The 24261-nt window shown below is 38.1% G+C and overlaps 1 protein-coding gene and 1 long non-coding RNA gene across 2 annotated transcripts; both read left to right on the forward strand.

Annotated features, from left to right (window-relative positions):
• The first annotated feature begins 12710 nt into the window (after window positions 1-12710).
• On the forward strand, window positions 12711-13576 carry LOC131682293 (uncharacterized). The gene is made up of 3 exons (XR_009304056.1): window positions 12711-12833; window positions 12924-13211; window positions 13449-13576. It is a non-coding gene; the product is annotated as an uncharacterized LOC131682293 (long non-coding RNA).
• Window positions 13577-13687: 111 nt separating this feature from the next.
• LOC131681184 (uncharacterized) lies at window positions 13688-14657 on the forward strand. Its single transcript, XM_058961895.1, has 2 exons — window positions 13688-14051; window positions 14117-14657. Exons 1-2 carry the CDS (start codon window positions 13688-13690, stop codon window positions 14584-14586), a joined length of 834 nt encoding a protein of 277 aa, XP_058817878.1. The 3' UTR covers window positions 14587-14657.
• The last annotated feature ends 9604 nt before the right edge of the window (window positions 14658-24261 follow it).

Consider the following 24261-nt stretch of genomic DNA (forward strand, 5'->3'; position numbering starts at 1 on the left):
AAAAAAAGAATTTTGTCATCGTGATAAGAATGTGTAATCCCGACTGAGCTTCATTTCATTGTAAATGCTATAATAAGGGGCAGATGAGTGCAAATGTATAAATGGGTGAATGGTGAACAGTGAGTCTAATTATGTAAGGTATGCAAATGCAAAACTCAATGGAACTATTCAAGTCAGTCTTGGATCTCATACATTTGGAGTAACGTCAGATGTTGCTTCAAGCTGTTTTCAAACCCAACTTTCACGCCGCCATCCACGTTACGACTTGGTAAGGTCAAACTGGTGTGGAAAGGGGTCAATTAAGGTTGTTTAACGTATTCTTGATGGTCACATCATTAGCGTTTCTGCTTTTTAAAAGGTAGACAGTCTTTGTTGATTTTAAATTTAGGGAATATGTATGAAGTGATATATGTCTTTTTCGCTTCAGACAGCAGAGTTCCAAAGGAAATGGCGGATTCGATGACAGAGATATCGATTCTATGAGACGATCGACTGACGGTGTCGAAATACCAGAAGAGATGAGCAGCGGTAAGCTGCAACTTCGTATGTATCACGTTTTGAAAGAGAAAGTGAGCCACTACCCCTGAAATGTAATCTGTAAGTAGCACTAACACACATTATTATTCCAGCTCAAACAGTTCGGGGATTGTACAGGATGGTGCTAGGCTTGTGACCTTCTACTGGCATGGTCCATTCGGATGTCTTCATGGCTGGTTGGTAGACGTGTGCTTCTACTTACAAATGGATATATATTTTCGTTTGGATAGAGGGATATGTGGATCCTGTTAGTTGTTGACTTTGACCTTGGGTATAGGTTAGTTCGGGCAAGAGTACTGGACTGGCACCTAAGAAATATGTAGTTATTTATTTAGGACTTTTTTTAAGATTATTTAGCTCGACCAAGCACACCGGCCTCAGAAATGGTAAGCAACGCTTTCGTGTCGATGCAGTCTGTTTAAGTCGAACCAGATGGACATTCGGTTCGAGAATTTTTTTTTGGGGAATCGTGGATAAATGTTTCTCATGTCCTTTACGGGCAGAGATTCTTTTTGTGAAACTCTAAAACACCTTCTCCCATCTAGCTGCTCAGCATAATGACGATAGAAAAAATTGAGGATCGTAACAAATGTGAATATTTACTAGAACAGGGATAATCGAATTCTGTTATAAGATGAATGTGAAATAGCACAGTCGCAAGAAAAAGTATTCGCGAGTAAGGACTAACACTGCGACTACTATGTTTACTGTTTCCATTAATAGTCGATTGATACGCTTCGGATCTAGAAGACAAAAAGGAGATTAGAAAGAGACAGAAGCGGATTCAATGCGAAATTTTCCACTATGACGTGGGCTCTAACGCGATGGTCGGATAATTTTTCATAGAATTGAACAGACTAGATGACCCCTTACACGCTCTCTGAAACAAACGCGTCAAATATGTATGTATATAGGAGTGTAAGCTCGTATGTATGAATGTGTGCCTGTATGTGTGGATGTGCATAGGAGCAAGGTATCCCTAAGCAACATGGAAAGACAGGCTCTGAGCCGCCATAACGCTCATGGGAAGCCGGGTGCGCGGTCATAGGTGCATAAAGCTCTGCACATGTCTGTGTGACATGTGCAACGGTGTAAGGGTAGGCGTACAGTTAATGCCCATAGGTTTCAAAAATAGACTGCCCGATTGCACACTTATAAATAACAATAACATTAGTGCAAATATATAGACAATATTGTGCAATGGTTCAATTGCCGTCCTATGATCGTTGATTCAATGCTTATGGTTACTTAGGTTCCTTGCTATGTTCGGTGCTTTCAAAAAAAAAAAAGAATCTCTGCCTATAAATAATTTGGGTTATTTTATTACCCAAGTATTCTCGAATCAAAGGTCTATCTGGTTCGGTTCGAATAGATTACCCCGACCCGAAAAGGAAATTCAGCATTTCAACACAGAGAACAGACATCCATGATCGAACAAATATATTTAAAAAACGTGTGTAAACATTTGAATTAATATACGATACACACTAACGCCGCTACACCAACCTATCCCAACTATCCGTCAAATCCATTCCGGAACCGGTTCGAAATCCTGACTGGATTCAGTATGGAATCTTGCTCAAAGAAAACCGATTCCGACTCTATCGGTTGATGCATTTGAGCTGGAATTCCGAACCGGTTCCGGACTAGTTTGACTGGGTAGAGGAATAACCGCTGTCAATTCTGTCGAACTCAGCCACAAAAAAACATAACGACAGTAGCGCACCTGGTTTGGATATCCCAACTACCTTCGAAACCGTTAGATATTTTACACAAGTTGAATGCTGCAGATGGACGTCTGTTCTCTATGATTTCAATAAGCTGCTGTACTTGTGCGAGCCAAATAACCATAAAAACAAGTCCTGAATACTGATCTATTTCTTAGTTGCCAGTCCTGCACTCCTTTCTTGAACTAGCTTCATACAAAAGGTCAAAAAAGTCGACAACTAGCAGGACTGTGTTCCCCACCCAAGTGAATTGATCCACCCACTTGCAAGTAGGAGCACACATCTACCAAAACCAGCCAAGAAGACTTCCGAGCCAATGAGAATAGACCATGCCAGTCGAACGCCACAGGTCCAGCGTCATCCCGTACAGTTCCTGAAATTATATATGCATTAGTGCTAATTACAGATTTCACTCTTCCGGCATTTCATCGAAACCTCAATTTTCTTCTGAACTCTTATATGAGACGGTCAAGGAGCTTTACTGGAGCGAAAATGACATTAACCACTTTATACATATTCCCTAATTTTATAATCAACAAAGGCTGTCTGACGATTCTAATGCAGAATCGCTAATGATGTGACCAACAAGAATACGTCAGACAACGGAGTGAAAACTGTCAAATAGGGGTTGAGGACCGCTTGAAGCAACATCTGATGTTGCTCCAAATGTATGTGATCCAAAAATGACTTGGATAGTTCCATTGAGCGTAGCTTGAATAGCTTACATAACTAGACTCACTGTTCTCCATTCCCCCGCGAAAACAGCTTTGCAGCCATCATTTAATACATTTAATTTTGCCGAAAATGCATTTTCCCCATAAATTGTCGTTCTGTCCATTGTATATCGATTGTGGTTGCTGAACCTACTGCAATAGGTAGTAGTACCACATCATTATCAGCACAAATTATAATTTAAGAACATTTACCTTATCTAATAAAAATAATTGCTATTTCTACTAAATTCCTGTTTTTAATGGGGAAATGTTAAACCATGCGCCAACGTATAATAAATGGCAAATGTTGATCTAAATTTAAAGCGTATTTTGACATACTAATATATCAACAAGAAAAAATTAACATCCAATTTTAGGAAAATATACAAACTGTTAACGTAGTTGGTATTGCCTGGTACGCAGCCGACTTGGGCTCAACTCTCATTCCAGATTCATAAGATAGCAATCCGTATGATCAAAACTAATTGCTTTAAATTAGCAGTCACCATCACAATCAGATCGCGACCTAGATTAGAGCGGTTCTTTATTCACAATTGATGAAAAACATGACATTATCATACGGTTCTAGATAAACTGTTTTGGTACAACCAAAAAAACCAAGTCTCTCGTTTACCATAACAGACCAGACAGTGTTTTCCCTACGAAATAACAGATTCCCAATCAATAGATTTCTCAAGCAGCAAAATATTGCACCAATTCAATGGCACCCCGTGTTCATTCACTTTACCAAATAGCATTTGGGCTGAATGAGATCAAATTATCGTCGAAGAAATCATCCGGGATGTCAGGCTAACGACCACATTAGAAACATCAAAGCAAAAAAGGCTGATTCGGTGTTGAATGATACCTTTTAATGTTTAGTTATTACATATCAACCTAGTGTACATGGAACTGTTAATGAAATAAGATTTATACGTAAGAACGCATAAAAATCTATTTCCGAGTTTCTGTGACCAATGAAATAGTACCTACGAAACCTGTCATCCGAAAAAGAACTTCATGGTAGAGTAGAATTTAGTCATAACATTATTATTAAGCTTATTCTGCATTACGACGGATCACTTTTCGAACGAATGTGATTTGCATTCTCAATATAACGACACGATTCGGATGAGATCGAACCGCATACGTTTGAAAAATCAAACCGTCGTAATACACAATAAGCTTGTTTAACTTTATACTTTTTAAAAATTTATGCCACCTTTTGATAATGCTGCCAGTGGTTTTTACAAATACAAATTTATTAGTCAGCTTTTCCGTATTAATTTTTTTAAATTAACAACACTACTACGAATAGTTGTAATATATTATGCAATTACTTGAAAAGTAACAAATACGACGAATACCAGTTAATCAAAATTTATACGGACAACGATTCCGTATTCAATGTTTATTTTTTACCATCGTCATCCCTCATTTTTTTCACTTTTCTGTCACCTGAAACGACTAACAGAATGCGGTGACACACCAGAATAGCGTGACAGAGAGTCACGTGAGTGACTCGTCTCACCTTAGGTGACTTCGGTGATCGCGCGAGTGAGAAAAAGTGTCACCTCACCTAAAGTGACTGTTCGGAATAACCCCCAGAACCTGCAGTTACAAATCCGGTTTCATCGAAGTAAGATCTGCACGAAAGCAAGTGAAAGGTGCGTTCCGGTTATCAAACTGAGTTGCAAAGAGAGAAAGTGACGTGTAGCCCACTACACTTCCGGAAGCAACGTGGGACGTGTTTTTGGCAGTACATAGGATATTGAAAGGGTCTTCACATGCTGGATACCGGTGAGGCCGTTTCACGTACCTTTTCCAGAGATTTTAAATATCCTGTACCAAGCAATAACATTTTTACGCCTTTTGATATCCGTCATCTATGAAAACTGTTTCGGTTCCTAACGTTTTCCTTAAAGCTACCAGTACACTGTTTGTAATAATGTCAAATATTTGACATCTTTCGTGAAATAAATTTGAGCTGCTGTGTACTGGGCTCTTCAAATATTTCATCAAACACAGTTTGCCAAATTTTTCATTCATGTTTGTCAAAGCGATTATTTGTCTATTTGTCAAACAGTGTACTGACCAGTTTGTCAAAACTTACAACAGCGTAACGCTGCAGTTTGTCAAACTTATTGATGTAGGAGTTTGTCAAACTTGTCGATGGAGAATTTTGACAAACATGCTTTGCTCATTCAGGATAGCAAAATACGCCGTACGCGAAACGTATTCGTTTTGATAGAATTTGTTGTCAATACATAAAAAAAGTTAAGGATTAAAATTCGGCGCTATTTTGATATTGTTGGTATTTGTTTAGAAGTGACAGACCTTTAGTTTCCCCCCTGGTCAAATTCCGTGCGAAATTCCGTGACCCGTTTCCTAAACTTTAAACTTGGTGTAACAGAGAATATTGATTGGTGTTTGTTTTGATTTAATTACAATCTTAAAGTTAAAAAGTTGCTGCTTTTCTTCAATTTACTATTTACCAAGAGAATGAGATCCCCCTAGAAATTTTCCTTAAACGTTGACACAAATATTTTCTTTAGGCAGTTTTTTACAAATCTTTGAATAAAACATACATACACAATGACGAACAGCATTATTGTGACTGTAATATTCAATGCATAATGTATACAAGACTGTAGCACTGAGAACAGACGTCCATCTTCAGCATTCAACTTGTGTAAAATCTCTAACGGTTTCGAAGATAGTTGGGATATCCAAACCAGGTGCACTGTCGTCATGTTTTTTTTTGTGGCTGAGTTCGACAGAATTGACAGCGGTTATTCTTCTACCCCAGTCAAACTAGTCCGGAATCGGTTCGGACTTCCAGTATGAATCCCAGCTCAAATGCATCAACCGATAGAGTCGGAATCGGTTGTTTTCTTTGAGCAAGATCCATACTGAATCCATTCAGGATTTCGACCCGGGTACGGAATGGATTTGACAGATAGTTGGGATAAGTTGGTTTGGCGGTGCTAGTGTTTATCGTATATTAATTCAAATGTTTACACACCTTTTTAAATATTTTTGTTCGATCATGGATGTCTGTTCTCTGTGACTGTAGTATCTACATATTTAGTCAAAGAGCATCAATACTACTTTTTGCTTTGAAAATAATCAAATAACAAGTTTTGGAATGGTTAACAATCAAACAAGATAGTTTATGTATTGTCCATAAAAATAAGTTAGATAAAGTAAGGGTTCCAGCGTAAAAAAACAGTTTTTTTGTCAATTTTTTTTAGAGAGATGGGTGAAGCGAATTGATCGAAACTTGTGAACATTATACCACATAATTTCAATAACATTCTGTAATTTTTTCATGCAAAAATATTAACTAGCGACTCGGTCACGAAGCTTTTTGTGGAACGTCTCTGGAAAAACACGATTTGTGGCGTTATTTGAAATTATCTATTCGCCTTCGGGCAACACTCAACACTGACATCACACTTCTAAGTTATCATGATTTCGAGATATAGAAGTTAAAAACTACTTGAGCAATTTAGTTCAAATATTGCATACACATTCTACATAAAAAATACCTTACCCCTACGTTGAGTTTTTGGGATAATTTTTCAATTAAGGGGGCTTTTTACTCATAAAATGGCGAAATTTTTCTTGAAAAACAGCGATACCGCCATTTTATTAGTATAAAAAACCTTAATTGAAAAATAATCTCAAAAACTCAGCGTGGGGGTTAGGTTTTTTTTACATAGAATGTGTATGCAAAGTTTGAAATAAATCGGTCAGTAACTTTTGAATGGCAGTTAACACCGCAAATCGTGTTTTTTCCAGAGACGTTTCACAAAAAGTTTCAGCACCAAATGGCTTGTAGATATTTTTGCATAAAAAACTTACAGAATGTTATTGAAATGATGTAGTATATTGTACAAAAGTTTCGATCAATTCGCTTTACCCATCTTTCTAAAAAAATTGACAAATGAACTGATTTTTTTTAAGGTGAAACCCTAACCCCCCCCTTAACATGGAATATATCGAAACACTGATTATTTTGAAGGATGAAGATTTGACCAGAAAGTCAAGAACTTCTGGATGGTGGTAATAATAATTCGGAATTGTCCCACCAGGCGGCGCTAGTGCAAATGCAATTGTACAACTAATGTCAAAATCATTCTTTGTCTCAATAACGAGAATGTTTAGAGGGGTACTGTCTTCAGTAAAGTTGCTCGAGAAATCGAAGACTACCAGATGGCGATGGATTAGTTTAGGACACTCTTGCTATGTGGCGCTAGTAAGCGTACCACCTTACAGTACATTATAGAATATGATACATCTCAAAAGCCTAATAACTTAGAAAGATGGTGTTCTCGGCAATCTTCTAGAAGAGGTCAAGGGCTACGCGATTACGGGCAAATCAAACTGAAATAGATCCGTCAGGCGGCGCTAGCGAGCATGTGCTATTTTCAAATTCTATATCTCGAGATCATGATAATTTAGAAGTGTGGTGTCAATATCGGCAATATTTATCAGTGTTGAGCGTTGCCCGAAGGCGAATAGATAATTTCAGAATTCAGCCACTACGCGGCACTAGGTCGAATACAACTTCCATTACATGTTAGGTGATGTTTTGTCACGAAAGTTTAATAATTTAGGAAAATGATGTTTTTTTTGTAAAATTTCTGAGGACGACAAGGGCTGTTTGATAATGTAATGATTAAATTGCATATCATTCGCTAAGCGGCGCTAGTGAGCACACACCTTTTTATTTCAGTATCTACAAATGACGGAAATTAGAAGGGGGATGTCTTCAGCAAAGTTGCTCGAGCTGTCAAGGACTGCCCGATGGTGGCAGATAAGTTTGGGATACTCTCACTATGTGGCACTAAACCTATTAATTTTCATCTGCCAACAACTTACCCTGCAATATAAAACTCACTCCCATGAAAATGAAAAATTTTCCATTTTTATTCATCGACGGACACTCATGTGCATTGAGAATGTCCAAACTATTGATTTAGATCTGCCAACAACCTGCCGTTCAATATAAAACTCACTCATAAAGTTGTATTTTTTTTCTCCTTTTGACACATTGGCGAACCCCCATGTGCATTGAAAATGTCCAAAATGATCGGCCAACAAATTGCCCTCCAAAATAAAACTTATTGCCATATTGTAGAAAAATTCCGATTATCAAAATTTCTACCTCCACAGGAATTTTGTAAAAACATCTTTCTAAATTATCATTTTTTGAAATATATTGCAATCTGGCATGTACTGAAAGTTTGTATGCTCACTAGCGCCGCATAGTGAGAGTATCCCAAAATAATCCGCGTAGTAGGAGACCCGACTGTAAAACATTTTTTTCAATTGTGTGAACTTCGCCGGCGATAAGTTTTTTGCTTACGCTCTATCAAGTCAGCATTTACCGATTTTATTGCATCCCTAATTTCCTTTTCACTTAATACCAATGGACTGTAGGGAAAAACTGAGAGCCGGCTCCGTATTTTCATGATCACTGTCGCATCAAATCTTCCTGTATGATTTCTAATTTGACTTCGAACGAATTCTCCGACATTTTGTCACTAAAATCCGCTACAAGAAATCGATGGTGACGTTAATGATTTGCGAGGTGTTAAACTACACTCTGCATCAAGGAGCTTTTATTCTCAGGTGATACGATTATCTAAAACGCCGATCAGCCATGCTGGTTTTAAAAACGACAGCTAACAACATTGTTTACTAGTTACTAGTGATGAAGCATCCGTCTCGATATATGATTGCTTGGATTTCAGTTTGCATACAAAGTTGTTTGCTGTCATTTTTCGCCTCCGCAGCCAGTTGCACGCTTACCTCACTTCTCACCTACCCGGTCAAACTATTCGGAATTTGATTCGGAATCCTGAATGGAGTCAGTACGGATTCCAACTCAAATGCAATAACCGATTCTGAGTCGGAATCGGTTGTTGCATTTGATTTGGAATCCATACTGACTCCATTCAGAAATCCGAACCGATTACGGAATGAGTTTACTGCGCAGTGGTCACGATAGATGTGAAGAATTCGTTTTAATGCGTCACCTGGGTAACCATCACCATAGCACAGAATGTGGGTCCCAGGTTCTGAAGAGCTACTTCTAGAGCAGAGTGCTGTGGAACGAGACGAACGAAGGGCAGAAGTCAATACGAGTCACAGTGCGCGTTCCTCAGGGCTCCATACTTCGTCCAGCTCTTTGGAACGGGATTTTCGATGGAGTTTTACACTACGGCTGCGTAGGAAAGTGAAAAATGCGGGTTTCACAGACAACCTGTCACTAACGGTGATGGGCGAGGCACTTGAAGAAGTGGAGGTGGAGTGGAGGTGCTGCAAATAGCTCACCACAAGACGGAGGTGTTGTTGGTCGTGCTTGAATCAAAGCGTGCACTGAAGCAGGAGCGGATCCAGAAAAAAATTTCGTAGGGGGTCTAAAATTTCGACTTTAAAATGTTCATTGTACAATACGTAATATGTAATACCCTCATTGAATTAAACTCAGTTTTGGTAATCGAATCTGGTTTGCAAAAATTTTGAACTTAGAATGAATTTAAAAAATAAACTTTTTTAAAAATTCTCAAGATGTTAAAAATTTTCGGGGGGGGGGGTCCGGACCCCCAAGACCCTCCCCCTGGATCCGCCACTGCACTGAAGCAATTGGGAGTGATTATCGACGACCGGTTGAGCTTCAACAATTACGTCAACTACGCTTGTGAAAAGTCGACGAAGGTAACGAACGCAATAGCGGTCCGACAAGTAGCACGAGATGTAGGGGAACTGGGGGCAAGTCCGACACCGTGGGTAAGCCCGACACCCCACGACTTTTCCCAGATATAAAATTTTGAATCATACAATAATAACAGGATATCATTAGTACGATTATTTTGAGCATTTCGAGACACACAGATGCCATGTAGATTCATCCAAAGTCACAAAATAAACAAAACATGCGAAAACAAAGTTGGATGTTATTTTTAGTTGAAACACTTTAAGGTTTTAACAGCACAAAGGCTTTGGAAATCACCAGTATTTTTGCCGCACATTCTAATCTACTCTCCATATCATTATTTATCTGCGTTGAGAAAAAGTTTGAGTATTCCAACACTGTTTATTGGGCATTTAACAAAAATGTGCACTGTAGGGGTAAGACCGACAGTTTTAGGAGGGGTAAGATCGACACGCTATTTATTTATGATTGAGTTCATTTCTGATTCAATGCGAACGACTGGGAGTTGTTTATGGTATTCTACTTTTATAACATCATGTTAATATTTGAAATATACGGAAACTCTGGTATTTGCATTTATTCCTTGTCAGTATTGTCGACCAAAAAATTAAAAATCGAATTGAGCGCGATTCATAGTTTTATTATAAAACGAAAGGAAAAAGGATAATCTAATATGAAATTCTAAAATGATATTAAATAACAATTTCCATCGACTGCCGGATTGTTGATCAACAGAGTTCCGAAAAATCATAACACGAATCGGATAGCTTACTACAAAAGCGTATGTTACTTCTAAGTGAATGAATCTTAGTAACAGGGGATATATTCTTCTTGCAGAACGGATCTTACTTCTTAGAATGGCTTCACAAGCGCTAATAAAGCTTGAAAAGATTAAGAGGGAAAATCTTTACCATAATACAAACCAAGTGTTGAACATTATTTATTCACACCTTCCTCTCTTCCTCTTGCTACGCGATGAAATTCCAGAAAGCATGCATTTGTATCACACATACTCATATACACATAGTTACACTTTATCACACATACACAACACATTTTTAATGAAAAAAATTGGACAAAAAGAAAGCTAACAAGGGTGACGCTCGTGCCACTTTGGGGTGTCGGTCTTACCCGCAGCGTTTTTAAAATGTTATTTTTCTCCATTTTTTGGCAACCAATAATTTTTAATGAATCCAATTTTTTGGAACGCTTAAAAAATTATATCTTGTTAAGAACCATGTAAACAATGATTACGCACAGAATATACAATTTTTGGAGCTTTTTGGTATTTTAGAAAAATGATTGCGCTTAAGGTGTCGGACTTGCCCCCAGTTCCCCTACGCTAGTTAGTGTTTCGTCATCGCTATTGTGATAAGGGGCTGCTGCCTGGTACCGATATGGGGCTCTTGCAAAAAGCTGAGCAGGAAATTTCGGCTAATGATCATACGAGTCACGAACGCGTACGGAATGATATCGTCGAAGGTAGTATGCTTTTTTGCCGGGGACGATCAGAAATAGCAGAAACTTGAAGAAAATGGTGAAATCAGCAGGTAAACTTCCACCTGACACAACTCCTATCGGGCCATGGCCGTGTCTCTTCATAGGTTCGCACAAGCACGTCACCGTTGTGCCCGGAGTGTGAGAACGTCGAGGACGTAGTCTTCGTTTAAAATGGGTTGTCCGAATATTAACCCGTATAATGTCCACAAAATGATTAACGATGTCAACACGTTGATCGCGGGCAACAGAGGGGTGACGCAGATCATGGCCGCCTTACAACGGAAATAGCGGAACAGTTTCGGGAGAGCGATCACCACCGGGAAATTCTTGCGTCGGGGAACAGTGTGACTGTCTCCGTCCCGGGCAAACCTTGGTAGGCCTCCGGGTACATTCGAAAGTCATCACCAGACCTGGTAGGTAGTATGTTCACCTGTAGCATTCTTATTTTACGCTGATTCGGCTCTGGACTTGATTCCCATGAAGGATCGCGTCCAATCCTCGATTGACCTCACTGCTGATGGATCACGCGGCGACTACATACTGCCGAAAAAGCTCAGAACGAAATGGTGGAACACGCAACGGTCGAAACTAAGGAGATACCGATACAACTTCCTAAGGTCCGCATTTGGAAGTCGTATGCAGACACTCAAACAGCGAAGATTCAAGCTCGAAGAGACCGGCAAGATAAAAGTCGGATGGTCGGTGCGCTTGCTGAGAATCGCTCCGAGAGCTACTAAACAGAAGGAAAGATTCTCCTGGTTCTTGAAGAAAATGCGGAGGAAATGGCCACATTGCTAGAAGCAACCATGGTACTTGATTTGCAAATCGAATAACGGAAACGGCCACACGACAAGCGGCTTCAAATGTCCTACGTGTATAAAGGCAGACCAACAATGGTGGGGATAACCTGCTTAATCTTTGCGACATGGCATAGCAATAGTTTTGGTCAACAAAAAACGAAATGCGACGTTGCAATTATTGCAGAGCCGTATCGTGTTCCTTCCCAGAACGGTGGGTAGTAGATAGTGCAGGAATGACAGCAATCCAAGTGATGGGCGGTTTCCCTGTCCAACACGCAGAGAAATTTCGAGTAGTTGAATCAAAAAATTCCATTTTTGAACTCAACAATTCATTATTGTTATTTCGAAAAATTATTATAATTGGATCAACAATACTCGCTGGTAAATTCAAAAAAATATTTTTTTTATTTGAAAAATAAATTGTTGAATCAACAAAACAAATTGTTGATTTTTTTTCAGTGTGTAGGTCTAGTATAGTCAGCAAAGAAACCGCCATTTTGCAAACATTCAAAAGTTAAAATGAGTTCGCCGGAAGAACATGTACAGCAGGAGGTTGCAGTGGAAGAAGTGTCCGCTGAAATTATTGAAACCGTCGATTTGTTAAATGGATTTGGGTTATCGGTGTCGATAATTGAGAGCTTTATCGGTGAGTAAGTTATTATTTATTTGTGCCAATTGTTTTAAAGTATTATTGTTTTCAGCTAACGAATACACCGCTGAAACATTGCGCATCATCGAGCGACGCGAGGTGGAAGAGCTGATTCCGGTTCCGTTTCTGGCCGAGCGAACTAAATGTATCAACGGGTTAAATACCTGGAGAAAAGCTCAGGTATTTTTTGTTCACGTTAATTGTTACCCATAAGAAATTATTTTTTGTGTATAACTGCCACTATATAGTTTTCTTTTCTCTTTCCTATAGGGCCTCCCCACGCTGGTAGATCGTATACCATTGCAGTCAATTTTGCCTTCCACGGAGAACACTGTAACCCGAGAAAACTGCACAGCTGCATATTTGCTTGGCTCTTCACCCAAAGGACAACAAATTATCCAGCAATATAGGGACGAGAAGTTCCTGTCACGAAGCGACAAAAAAAGCATCACGCATATTGTTGTAGATGAGTTCAAGGATCGGTTTTCCAAACTGACTCCTACTGAGTTGCTGGATAGAGCGATCGAACTGCATAGACTTTTTCCAAGCGAGCCACAGGTAAGACATCCCTGCAAATCATCAGAATGGTGCTGTGTGTATGTAATTCCTATTAATGTTCACTGTGTTGTAATTAACCCTCCTTTCCATACACCTGCGCATGTTTTGTGCCTCATAGATTATTGATATCAAATCTTGTATCATATATACTTTTTTGTACGTTACTCAGTAGGCGTAACCGTGTATTGTTCGTAGAAAATAAAAGTAAATATTGCAATTTTGTGATATTTTTTACAGGAAATTTGGTATCAGCCCACATGGACCAAGGACAGTGCTGGTAAAAAAATCAAAATACGTAAACAGGCAAAGGGAAGATTATATGATCGTAACGTTAATTATAAGGAAGCGACGAAAGACAAACCGATACAGCCATCATCATCGCAACAGCATCAACAAGCTGAAGAAGGACATTGTTTTACGGATCAGCAAGGTAAGCCAAATCAAAAACTGAAGTGCTTCTCTATATTACCAATAATATGCCTCCTGTTATAGTTGCCGACTTTAAACAAACTATAAACTGGATAACTCACAATCAGGATGAATGGGATGAAGTTAAACATAAATGGAAAAATACAAGTGCACAGAGGATTTACGAATTATTAAAACTCAAAAACCGCACTGCTTCGTTGCTATTATCTGAGTATCCAGTCTTTAGAAACCATCAAGGATATCAATTGATACAAATAGACTTTCAGCTGCAATTTCCTGATAAAGAAAAACTCCTTTTCGATCGCTGGTCGAGTTTTCTAAAAGGAATTCGTCATATCTTGCAGGTTGAAGTTTCAGATACAGAAGGAAAAGCATTGCTTGAGCTTCTTAAAGCCGATGATATATCCGTTGGTAAGTAAATAACTAGATTTAGTAATAATTGCATGACTCAATTATATGTTCATTTTCATTCATAGATGGTCAATCCTTGATTACTGTTTGGTTGTTGGCTCACGTACTGCCTAGCCCCCTATTGATCTGTTCGGGAAAACGACGATGGAAACCTTCGATTCTTGAATCCCGAGACAGCATCGTAGTACTTGTTAAAGACCTGTCAGAGCTACAAGCAACAATTGCTAAACTATTTAGCTCCTGGCGTGATTACGACATAGCATCAACCCCCTTCATAGTTGTTCATGGAGAAGATTTAAAACATCCCACAGGATTCACAGTGTGGAATAACGTGGTGTCGTATAAGCTTCCTAGTTTTCAAAAAGCACTGGACATATGCTTGAAGCTCTATAAATCATATTCTCTTGATTTTCCACGACAGACCGCTTCTGTTTGGCATTTACTGGCATGTTATTTGTACGATTTTACTCTCCCGAGTGAACAAACCAACATCACGGCTATGGTTACAGCTATTCGTGCAAAAGCATCGTCATGATTTCTTGTATTGTACCGCAATGTCCATGGCAATCGAAGTTTTTACATCGTTTTTATGATCATTTAAATAAATTCCACGATCAACTGCCTATATATGCTTGTAATCACTTAACCTGTACCCGAAGATTTAGCGTACGATATTCGTTTTTCCGCCATTTTAAAAAGCACCTGGAAGAAGATGAACAAGCTCAAAGCGTATCTGTTAGCAACGAATATAGCATAAATGAATTTGTAACAAAAACTTCCGAAAATGTACGACACGAATATGTAGAGGAGAGTAGAAGTGTACAAATTAATGAAGAGTTTTCGTTGGAATCATTAGAACAACAAAATTCATTATCGTCCGATACAATTGATATGAGTACTGTGTTAGAAAAAATAGAAAAAATGTCAATTGATTTCAATTTGAAATGGCTAAATATGAATTCGATGCCAAGAAAAACTGTGTTTGAAGTACACAAGGATATACAGACGAAAATTTTAAAGCCGTTCGTGACGGTATCAGAACTAATGGAAGTTAGAGGCTTAATTACAAAAGAAGGGAAACACATGTTCGATAAAATGTGTGAAAAATTTAGTAGCGTTGACACAGAATATAAATGCATTGAAAAATTGAAATCCACTGACCTCTACATTGCACCAAAGGAATTTGTTATTAGTAATGAACTGCGCCCAGGAGTTGTAAGAAGTGGACAGTTAATGGATAGTGATCCAATAACAGGTTAGTATAAAGGCGATTTTTAAATTTATCTTAGCTTAATGACACAATTTTATATTTCAGGAATATTAATGCCTATCAAATTCCATCTTCGAAAATATTTGGAATCGAATAACGTGATGAAAACTGTTTTAGACAATCTTACCCCATCTGACGATGGATACATTCGCAGTTTAATTGATGGTTCTGTATGGAAGAAACGGACACAAGATGCGGCGTCGAAAATCATCATACCATTAAATCTTTTTTTTGATGATTTTACTTCAGGGGACACCGTTTCTCCACATGCTACTCAAACCTCGGTATGCGGTATTTACTACTACATACCAAGTTTGCCGGGTTACATATTAGCCAAATTAGTGAATATTCTTGTAGCCGGATATGTACTGTCCATGGATAGGAAAGAATTCAGCAATGAAGATCTGTTCAGCAATCTGATAGATGTATTAATTGAACTTGAAACGGAAGGATTAGAAGTAAGATATGAAAACAAACTAATACATGTTCATTTTATGATAGGTTTTATTACGGGCGATAATTTAGGATTGTCAGGAATCCTAGATATGGTAGAATCAGTACGTGCTCATTTTTATTGTAGACTATGTAAAAGAAATAGAACAGAGAGAGAGACTGATGTCCGTGAATACGAGGAAACTTTTAGGACAGTAGATAATTACGAACAAGATTTAAAAATGAATGACGTTTCACTGACCGGTATTAAGACCGACAGTATTTTTAACCGCATCCCTTCTTTTCATATAACATATAACGTATATTTTGATTCTATGCATGATGTATGGGAAGGAATATGTGTATATGGTCTCAGACATCTATTGAATTATTCCATTAATATTAAAAAACTGTTTACTCTTGATGAGTTAAATAATAGAAAAAATGTTTTCGTATTTGGGAGCTTGAATTCTTCAAATATTCCCAACGACATTAAAGATATTAACATATTGAAAACAAAAATTAAAATGACAGCAAGCGAAATCAAGACATTAGTTACGTTTCTACCGCTCATTGTGGGAAAATTAATTCCTGAACATGACGAAGTATGGCAACATTTTTGCATATTAATACAAATTTGTCATATTGTGATGCTGCGTGAAATTCCTAAAAGTCTAATAGAAACTTTAAGACAGTTAGTAATTGTTCATCATGAACAATACCAAATATTGTTTAAAGATACTCTCAAACCTAAGCACCATAACATTGTCCACTACGCATCATTTATTATGCATTCCGGCACACCCCGTCATCAGTGGGCCATGAGGGGCGAAGCAAAACACCGCGACGCGAAACAGTATAGCAGGATAAATAATAATAAGATCAACTTATGTAAATCATTAGGCATAAAAGGAGCTTATAAGTTCGCCTACAACGTATTCAACAATATATTTATTGCTCCTGTAATTGACTACAGCGAATCTAAAATTTCATTTTTACCGCTTGCTCATGAATTTCAAATGTTACTGCGAGAAAAATTTCAAGTTAACAAAGATTCAGCATGTCATATTGATAAATTTTGGAAACAAGGTTCGTTGTTTACTAAAGGAACCATTTTTTATATCAGCAACAAAGATTTGATTAGCATGTATGAAGTACAAGACATTCTAACTGACGATGATAAAAAACTATTTTTAGTTTGCTATAGCATTCACGCGCAAAAATTTGTGGAACATTTACAATCTTTTGAAGTAATTATAATAAATGAACCTAGGATAGTTGTTGATATAGAAAAGCTGCAAACACTAACTATAAATTTACATAGAGTAGACGGTAGACTCTATTTTAGGCATTGTAATTTTGTAAATATTTTAAATATTTAAAATAAATAAAATATTAAAAATATTATTGTTCTTTCAAACTACAATAAAAAACGAATACTATTGACTTACATATCGTAGAATCGATATTTAAAAATAATTGATTCAACAAAGGCTTCATTTCGATTCAACAAATGAACATGGCTGCTTCAAAGATTTGAGTATTATTTCAATAAAAAATATTTTTGATTCAACCAATAAAAATGGTTAATTTAGAAACTTAAATTCGTTGCTTTAAAGATTTCTTTATATTATTTCAAAAACTGATTTTTTGTTTCCACTAGCAGAAATAGTTGTTTTATAAATTAAAACTTGTTGCTTCGAATATTAATTTTATTATTTCAAAAAACAATATTTTTGATTCAACTAACAAAAATTGTTGATTCAGCAACTAAACATTGTTGTTCAAACAAATTTTTGTGATTTCAAAAAAAAAAATAGTTGACCCATGGGATATCTGTATTTTAAAAACAAAAAAATATTTCATTGAATCCAACAAAAAAAATTGTTGGTGTCAACAATATTTATTGTTAGCCGGGAAACAACAATTTTTTTAGTTGATTTCAATACAGTATATTGTTGAAGTTAAAAAATATTTCTGTGCGTGAAGAGGTGGTGGATAACATACACGAAGACTTCGTAATCGCCAGTATCAACGGCGTATTCGTAGGAGAAGAAGTAACACGATCAACGTGAAGAACGCGTTCAACTGCGCCAGTTAAGGCTATCGCCGTAGCGCTTGACAGAATGCAGTTTCTGAACTATTTGTGCAAGGTTATGAAAACTTACTTTCAGAATCAAGTACTGGTCTACGAGACGAACATAGGGCAGATGTCGATTAGGGTCACAGTAGAAGTACCTTATGGAGCTGCTGTAGTAGGTAGCAAGTAATCAAATTTACCCGTGCCCCGCTTGGTCTATTTACAAGGCGACAATTGGTTCCTTCTACCTAGTGTGTGAAACATGAACAAACAATAAGAAACAATACAAACCAAGAGTATATTCCATTGCGGGAAAACTGTGTTGCTGTTGACTTCTCGAAATATCCGGTAAGACCATCAATAGACCTTTCTCGTCAAAAATTTTTATAAGCTGGCATGCTTCATTTTTCATCCCTGAATCGATTCTGCGTATTCTCGTGATGATTTGATACCTCTAACTACTTAAAAAATAAAAAAATCGTCGAAGTGTCCATTTCACCCAGCATTCTCATGCCTTATCTTGCCTTGTTTCCCCATAATATTACACCATTTGGATGAACTTTTCGTGGGGAATAAAAAAAAATTCCCGGCAAGTAGCCCAGCACAAAGTTTTAATAGCCCACCACTTGCCAGCGTCCATTTGAACTTGCCTAGTAGCCATTTCGTTTACTGGGTTGCTATGTTGTAAAAGAATTCATTTGATGCCAGGTGCCCAGATTAATCTGTGCTTTACAGATGTTCAATGTGCTGCAAAGATTTTTGTAACGCACAGATTTTCACAGTTTTGTGTTATAATGAACAGACTAAGCTCAGATTTCTCAATTTTTAGTACTTCGTGTAACAAGAAACTATAAAAATGGTCGCGACTTCTTGTTTTGAGACAAAACCTAAAAGATTTTTACATATGCTGCGTACGGATTTAAAAAATATTATCTGGCAGCCATGTTTGAGTGTGTCAAAAATATTGTTTTGATATGTTTTGATGTGAGTGAACTCTCCGCTAAAAAGAAAAGAAACTTTAGCCGTCTGTCAATCCAGACACACCAAACAAAAAAAAAAGAAACTAAAATATTAATATACATTATTTTTTTCTGCTGCGCGCAGGCACGGAAGAGCCTAAATGATAATATTAAAATATGAATGTTCGATGTGATGGTGAGCGTATTCATATCCAGGTCCATGAAATGGAATTTAAGGTAGGTCCCAAATAAATCTGATAATTGTGTGACCATTTTCATTTCAAAAGGCGTTTGCTAATTCTTTTTTTCTTTGCTTCGACATAACAGTAATAAGCAAACATTGGACCTTAATAGCTATTGGTGTTACGTTTTTGCTCAATACTCGTTTCAGCCAATGCACTACAATGCTTCGGCCAAGCAGTTTCAGGAATATACTCCGGCTTACCGATGTTTTTCTAATGAAGGAAAGTGTTGTTAAATCGCTCTAGCAGGCACCAGCATACATCGCGGCCGGGTGTGATTAGCCAAAATAACTGCAATGTACAATCAAAGGAAAACTATTGGCAACATTCCGTGGTACGTCAACTGAAATTACAGTGCATATTACATTTGTGATACTAAGCATCAATAACTGCCTTCTGGACCTGTATGCCAGAGCCCTGCCTTATCTAGAGGGTGCCTCCTACATCAGTACTGCAGCAGCAGAAATGAATTAAAGTAGAATTGATACGATCGATGTATCAGTAACTATTCTACTAAGTAAATCTGTAATTAATATCGTCTTTGCATGACCCCGAAACTGGGTCTGGTTCTACCTCAACCGCTGTTAGTTCATACATTTTGACAGTAGTTGGGGTTAAAACCTAACTCAGTTTTGAAAAACAACATAAGAAATGCACGAAAAGATTTATGGGTTATGTTAGTTGTTTAATATAGAATAACATATACAATACACAATACTTATACTATCAAGAATATTTTATAATTGTTTTTTTATCGCATCCTTATTTTATAATGTTGCATATGTTAAACGCATTGACTAAAATGTTAGTCTCACGTTGGATATTTTTGTGTTTAGCTCTTACATGCGTCACATTTTTGCGCCGTTTTGTTATTCAGTCGGTTTACATGAACCGTCAGTCCTCCATTATCCTAGAATTCGTCAGCAGTAAATGAAAATTCTTTGTATTCTGTTATTATAGAGCCGTTTACGTCAACGGCATGGATCGTTTTGGCTTACAGAACGCATGAATTAGCAGCAAATATCATGGATAGATGGAATGATGTCATGTAGTTGACGTTAGTTTTTGTTGACGGAAGCTGATGTATAGTGCGAGTTATACTTTATTTTGCATTAAGACAAAAGAGGCCATGCACAAGTGACGTTTCGTTTTGTGGCGTATGTCGATTTCGTGACGAAATGTGATGAAGGGGAGGATAGAGTTACCAATTGTGCGAGGTAGCATAAAGTTTCAAAAAACTTGATAGACATCCAAATTCACGCGGCTAGTTTGCAGATTCGTGGAATTTCAAGCTCGTCGACAGACAAAAAAAGATTCGCTCTCCTGGTTAGTTAACTTGGACTGATAAATAAATTCCATTTTCTGGTCTTGGTAAATTAGGGCATGGACGCATGCTGAATGATCGGTATTAAATGTGCATCAACTACAGGGAAGAGGACTCAATAGAAAATTCCTAGCAAAAACAATGTTTTTGCCTAAAAAGGGAAATTGTCATATACGATCTAGATAGGCAGTTCCAGTCGGGATGGTAAAGGGGGGTACCTTCTTGACAAAATGTATCTGATGCACGATATGGAAAATAAAATTTCGAATTTTGGAAACGCGTTTCCTCACATGCGTGGAGAGTGTTGAATAATTTGGCAAATCACAGAAATGATTTAAGATCTTCCTCAAGGAAGCCCTAAGTATTACTTGTTACCGTTTCATTCATCGATGATCTGGCAGAGTAGGGGGAGGGAATACGTGTCCTCTCCTTTCTCCCCCAGCAGCCGCCAGTGACGATCTAACGGCCCGAATGTAAATGTTGATGAAAGACGCGATCAACAATTTTGTAAGAAATGTATTTAATAGAAGCGTTCAAAAATGTTGCCAGAGGGAGGGGATGGGGTGGAGCGCGCTTTTTAAATTTAAGCTTTTAGCGATTTCAATTAAATTACGGTAAGGGGATGGGCTTATAAGCCATTGTATGATCGAATTCCAGGCAAGCAGGAAAATATGAGCCAAATATGAGCGCAGCACTAGCCTTACAAATGATCTTTTCTAAGGATTGAACACTAAGAGTCGGTCATGTTCCGCAACGGAATGTAGTATCCAGGAAATTATTATTTTGATAAAAATGTAGTATATCATCAAAAGAAGGGGCCCTTGGGAAATTTGTAAATGCCAGATTGGCTTATCGCAAATGGTTTGACCGGAGCGGCATTAATTTGGTGGCGGCGGAAGTTTTACTGAAATTCCAAATTTTGTTGAGACGGACTTTGCTTGGTCGCTGGATTTTGATAGCCGACACCGCTTGAGTCGTTAGATCTTGAGTTTTCTTCACTTGCTGGGTTGGTTGATAATTGTTAACCGAAAGCACTCCCCAGTCAAACAAATTCCGGAATCCTGAATGGATCCCAGTTTACCTGCAACAACCGATTCCGACTCAATCGGTTGTTGCATTCGATCCATTCAGGTTTCCGAATGAGTTGACCGGGACCGGGTTGGAAAGTGAACGGTATATAATCCCAGTTGGCATAATTGATGCTATCGGAAAACAGTAATGTCGTTTTCGCTTGAAGCAGAAACTAACTCAGTTTCGGACCTAACTGCTGTCAAACCGTTTGTTTGAAGCCAGTTTCCAACCTAGGTTATGGAACTGGAACTGGAAACCGGGTTGGGTTCCAACCTGAAATATATTTCGGGTTCGCTCACACCACCGCTGTTTGGCGAGAACCCAACTCAGTTTCATTAAAAACGTTCGTTTGAAGCAACTAACCTGGGTTAGTTTCTAGGTTCTCAATCGAAAACGACATAAGTGTAAAACCGGAAAAACTCAACGGAACTTTGCAATCATTTGTACGTAGTGTTAGGTTATGTGTATGTTTACAATGTAAACATAAACATAACCTAAGACTGCACTCAAATATTTAATAAGCTTGAATGAACATGCGATCACATTTCACCAAAATTCATGACCAGTGTTGACAACAATTTAATAGCAATTTGGCAAAACAGTGCTGCCGAAACAGTAATTTTGCGTCTCACCATTCTTGATTTGGTGAAAAATATATTCAACATTCTTGCATTTTTCAAAGTTTGAAAAATCGTAAAAAAATCAGCACACATCTGAAAATTCTCATTTTATCGGGAATGGTCTTAGAAATGCTTAATCTTTGGATTAAAAATAAATAAAATGGGGGTTAGGTCTGACGAGAAAGGTCTATTCGTGAAGTGAAGCAAATATTGAAAGTGAACATAAAGCTCAACGTAGCAGAAGTTAATGCGGTGCAATTCAATTATTTACATCATGCGGTACTGAAAACATTAGTCAAGCAGAATCGTTCGCTTCCCAGAACAACATGAAACACGTCGTCGAATGTAATGACATTTTATACAGTATCTCAACGTATATAGATGTTGACAGTATTGAAATAAAGATACATGACCTGGCACCACGTACTAGTTCCTCCGTTATCAAAAAAAAAAAATCATGTCAAAATACGGAGAGGTGAAAAGTGTTACGGAAGATACTTGGAGGAACTTCTTCCCAGGACTCCTCAACGGCGTTCACGTGTTTTGAATTCGTCCAACAAAACTTATTCCCTCTTACTTGACTTTCACATGCACATCACCTAAAGGTGTTGAATATTCTCAACGAACACTAATCACGTACCCAGGGCAGATTCCTACATGTCAATATTGTGATCAGCCGCTACACCACGGAAAACCTTGCGCAGAGACTTCCAAGGAAATTCCACGTTATACGACTAAAGCCGGTATACAGTCGTCGTATGCTAAACCACAACCACCAATAAGGAATCAAATACCGATGAAGAAGGATTTACAATAGCGACCCGTAAGCACAAACAACAAATAAGAACATCCGACCGTGAGCAAGACGAATGCAGTACCGATGACGACATGGAAATAAACGAAAACACGAGAGAATACGGACCAAATGACCCCCAAAGTGCGGCGGACAATGCACCTAATATTTCACCACCAAGGAAGAGGATCTCAACACGTAAGATGCGTCAACAAGACCCGACGAACAGGCTGTAACGATATTTTTTCTATTTTTACATATTGTAAAAACACGGAAGAGCCAGTCATCTGTCTCTTGTTTCTTCTGCTGTCAATCTCAGCTTGAGCTTGAGCTTATGCGACCACCCCTGGCTGCTACTCCGTTATCGCGATCTGGACAAGCTAAAGTTGCACATAGGGAATCAGTAGATAATTATGCTTGGGAGTAGCGAAACATCTTTCAATGTGCAACTCCTGGTAATCCTAAAGTGTTCTATTGATCAATACCGGCACCGACCAGAACCTAACGTAGATCGCGGAAGGAAAGGGAAGGAATGTTATTCCGATACTTGCTTTTGCTAGAGGCCGTATATACTACTGCGCACTACACAAGTATCACGGGAGGAGGAGATATTTGTTAGTAAGAAGTTGGATTTTACATCTCCTTTATCGATGCCAGAGAGAGGTGACTCAACTATCTGGACTAGACTTCTGAAGGAAGACGTGAAAAATCTCAACCACCTCGGTTGGGATTGAACCCAGACCAACTGGAATGAGTAGCGGTCACGCTTGCCACTCAACCACCGACGCCATCGCAGATTTTTCTATCTGCCTCTTGTTTCTTCTGCTGTTAGTCTCATGCATCGAACATATTCGGTCTATCCACCCATTGAATGTTTACAAGAAGTATAGGCTAGAAAATGCATAAAAACCATACCAGAATAAAATAACAAACATGCAAATTTTTCATATTTTTTCTCGGTGTGCATCGGTCAAAGATTTCTAAACAGTGAATGATTATGTAATTAATAATTAATTAGACTGGTCTTCTCACAATCTCGATGTTTTCACTGGCCCACCCTCACCCTGTTTTTTTGTTTAAAGATGGAAAATATACAAAAAACACAAAACAACGTTCAATAATCAATCCGAATAAACTCCGCCCACGTTTGATGCGCACTGCAAGGACATCGAACAAAATATAACCGATGCGCAACGCGCTTCAAGCGGTTTGCTGTTAGGGTGCCGATGCAGCGAAACCTATCTGTCAGAACTCTATCGTCATTGACGACGAAAACAACCCCTCTGGTATAGTGTGGACAGATTCGAGCGAATAGAGTCGAAATAATAACTTTAAACGCAAACTGCAACGATAGGTTTGTTCCAGTACACGGAAGTCGCTTCGGAGTAAACAGGAGTAAACAATTCTTGCTCCTTTTTA

The sequence above is a fragment of the Topomyia yanbarensis genome, chromosome 2, assembly GCF_030247195.1.
Source record: "Topomyia yanbarensis strain Yona2022 chromosome 2, ASM3024719v1, whole genome shotgun sequence".
NCBI classification, from domain to species: Eukaryota; Metazoa; Arthropoda; class Insecta; order Diptera; family Culicidae; genus Topomyia; species Topomyia yanbarensis.

Bases quoted from the DNA above. Each gene is read 5' to 3' on its own strand.
- LOC131681184 (XM_058961895.1), top strand. From the start codon at position 13,688: ATGCCTCCTGTTATAGTTGCCGACTTTAAACAAACTATAAACTGGATA. The intron at 14,052-14,116 runs GTAAGTAAATAA...TTTCATTCATAG, and splicing joins AGCCGATGATATATCCGTTG to ATGGTCAATCCTTGATTACT.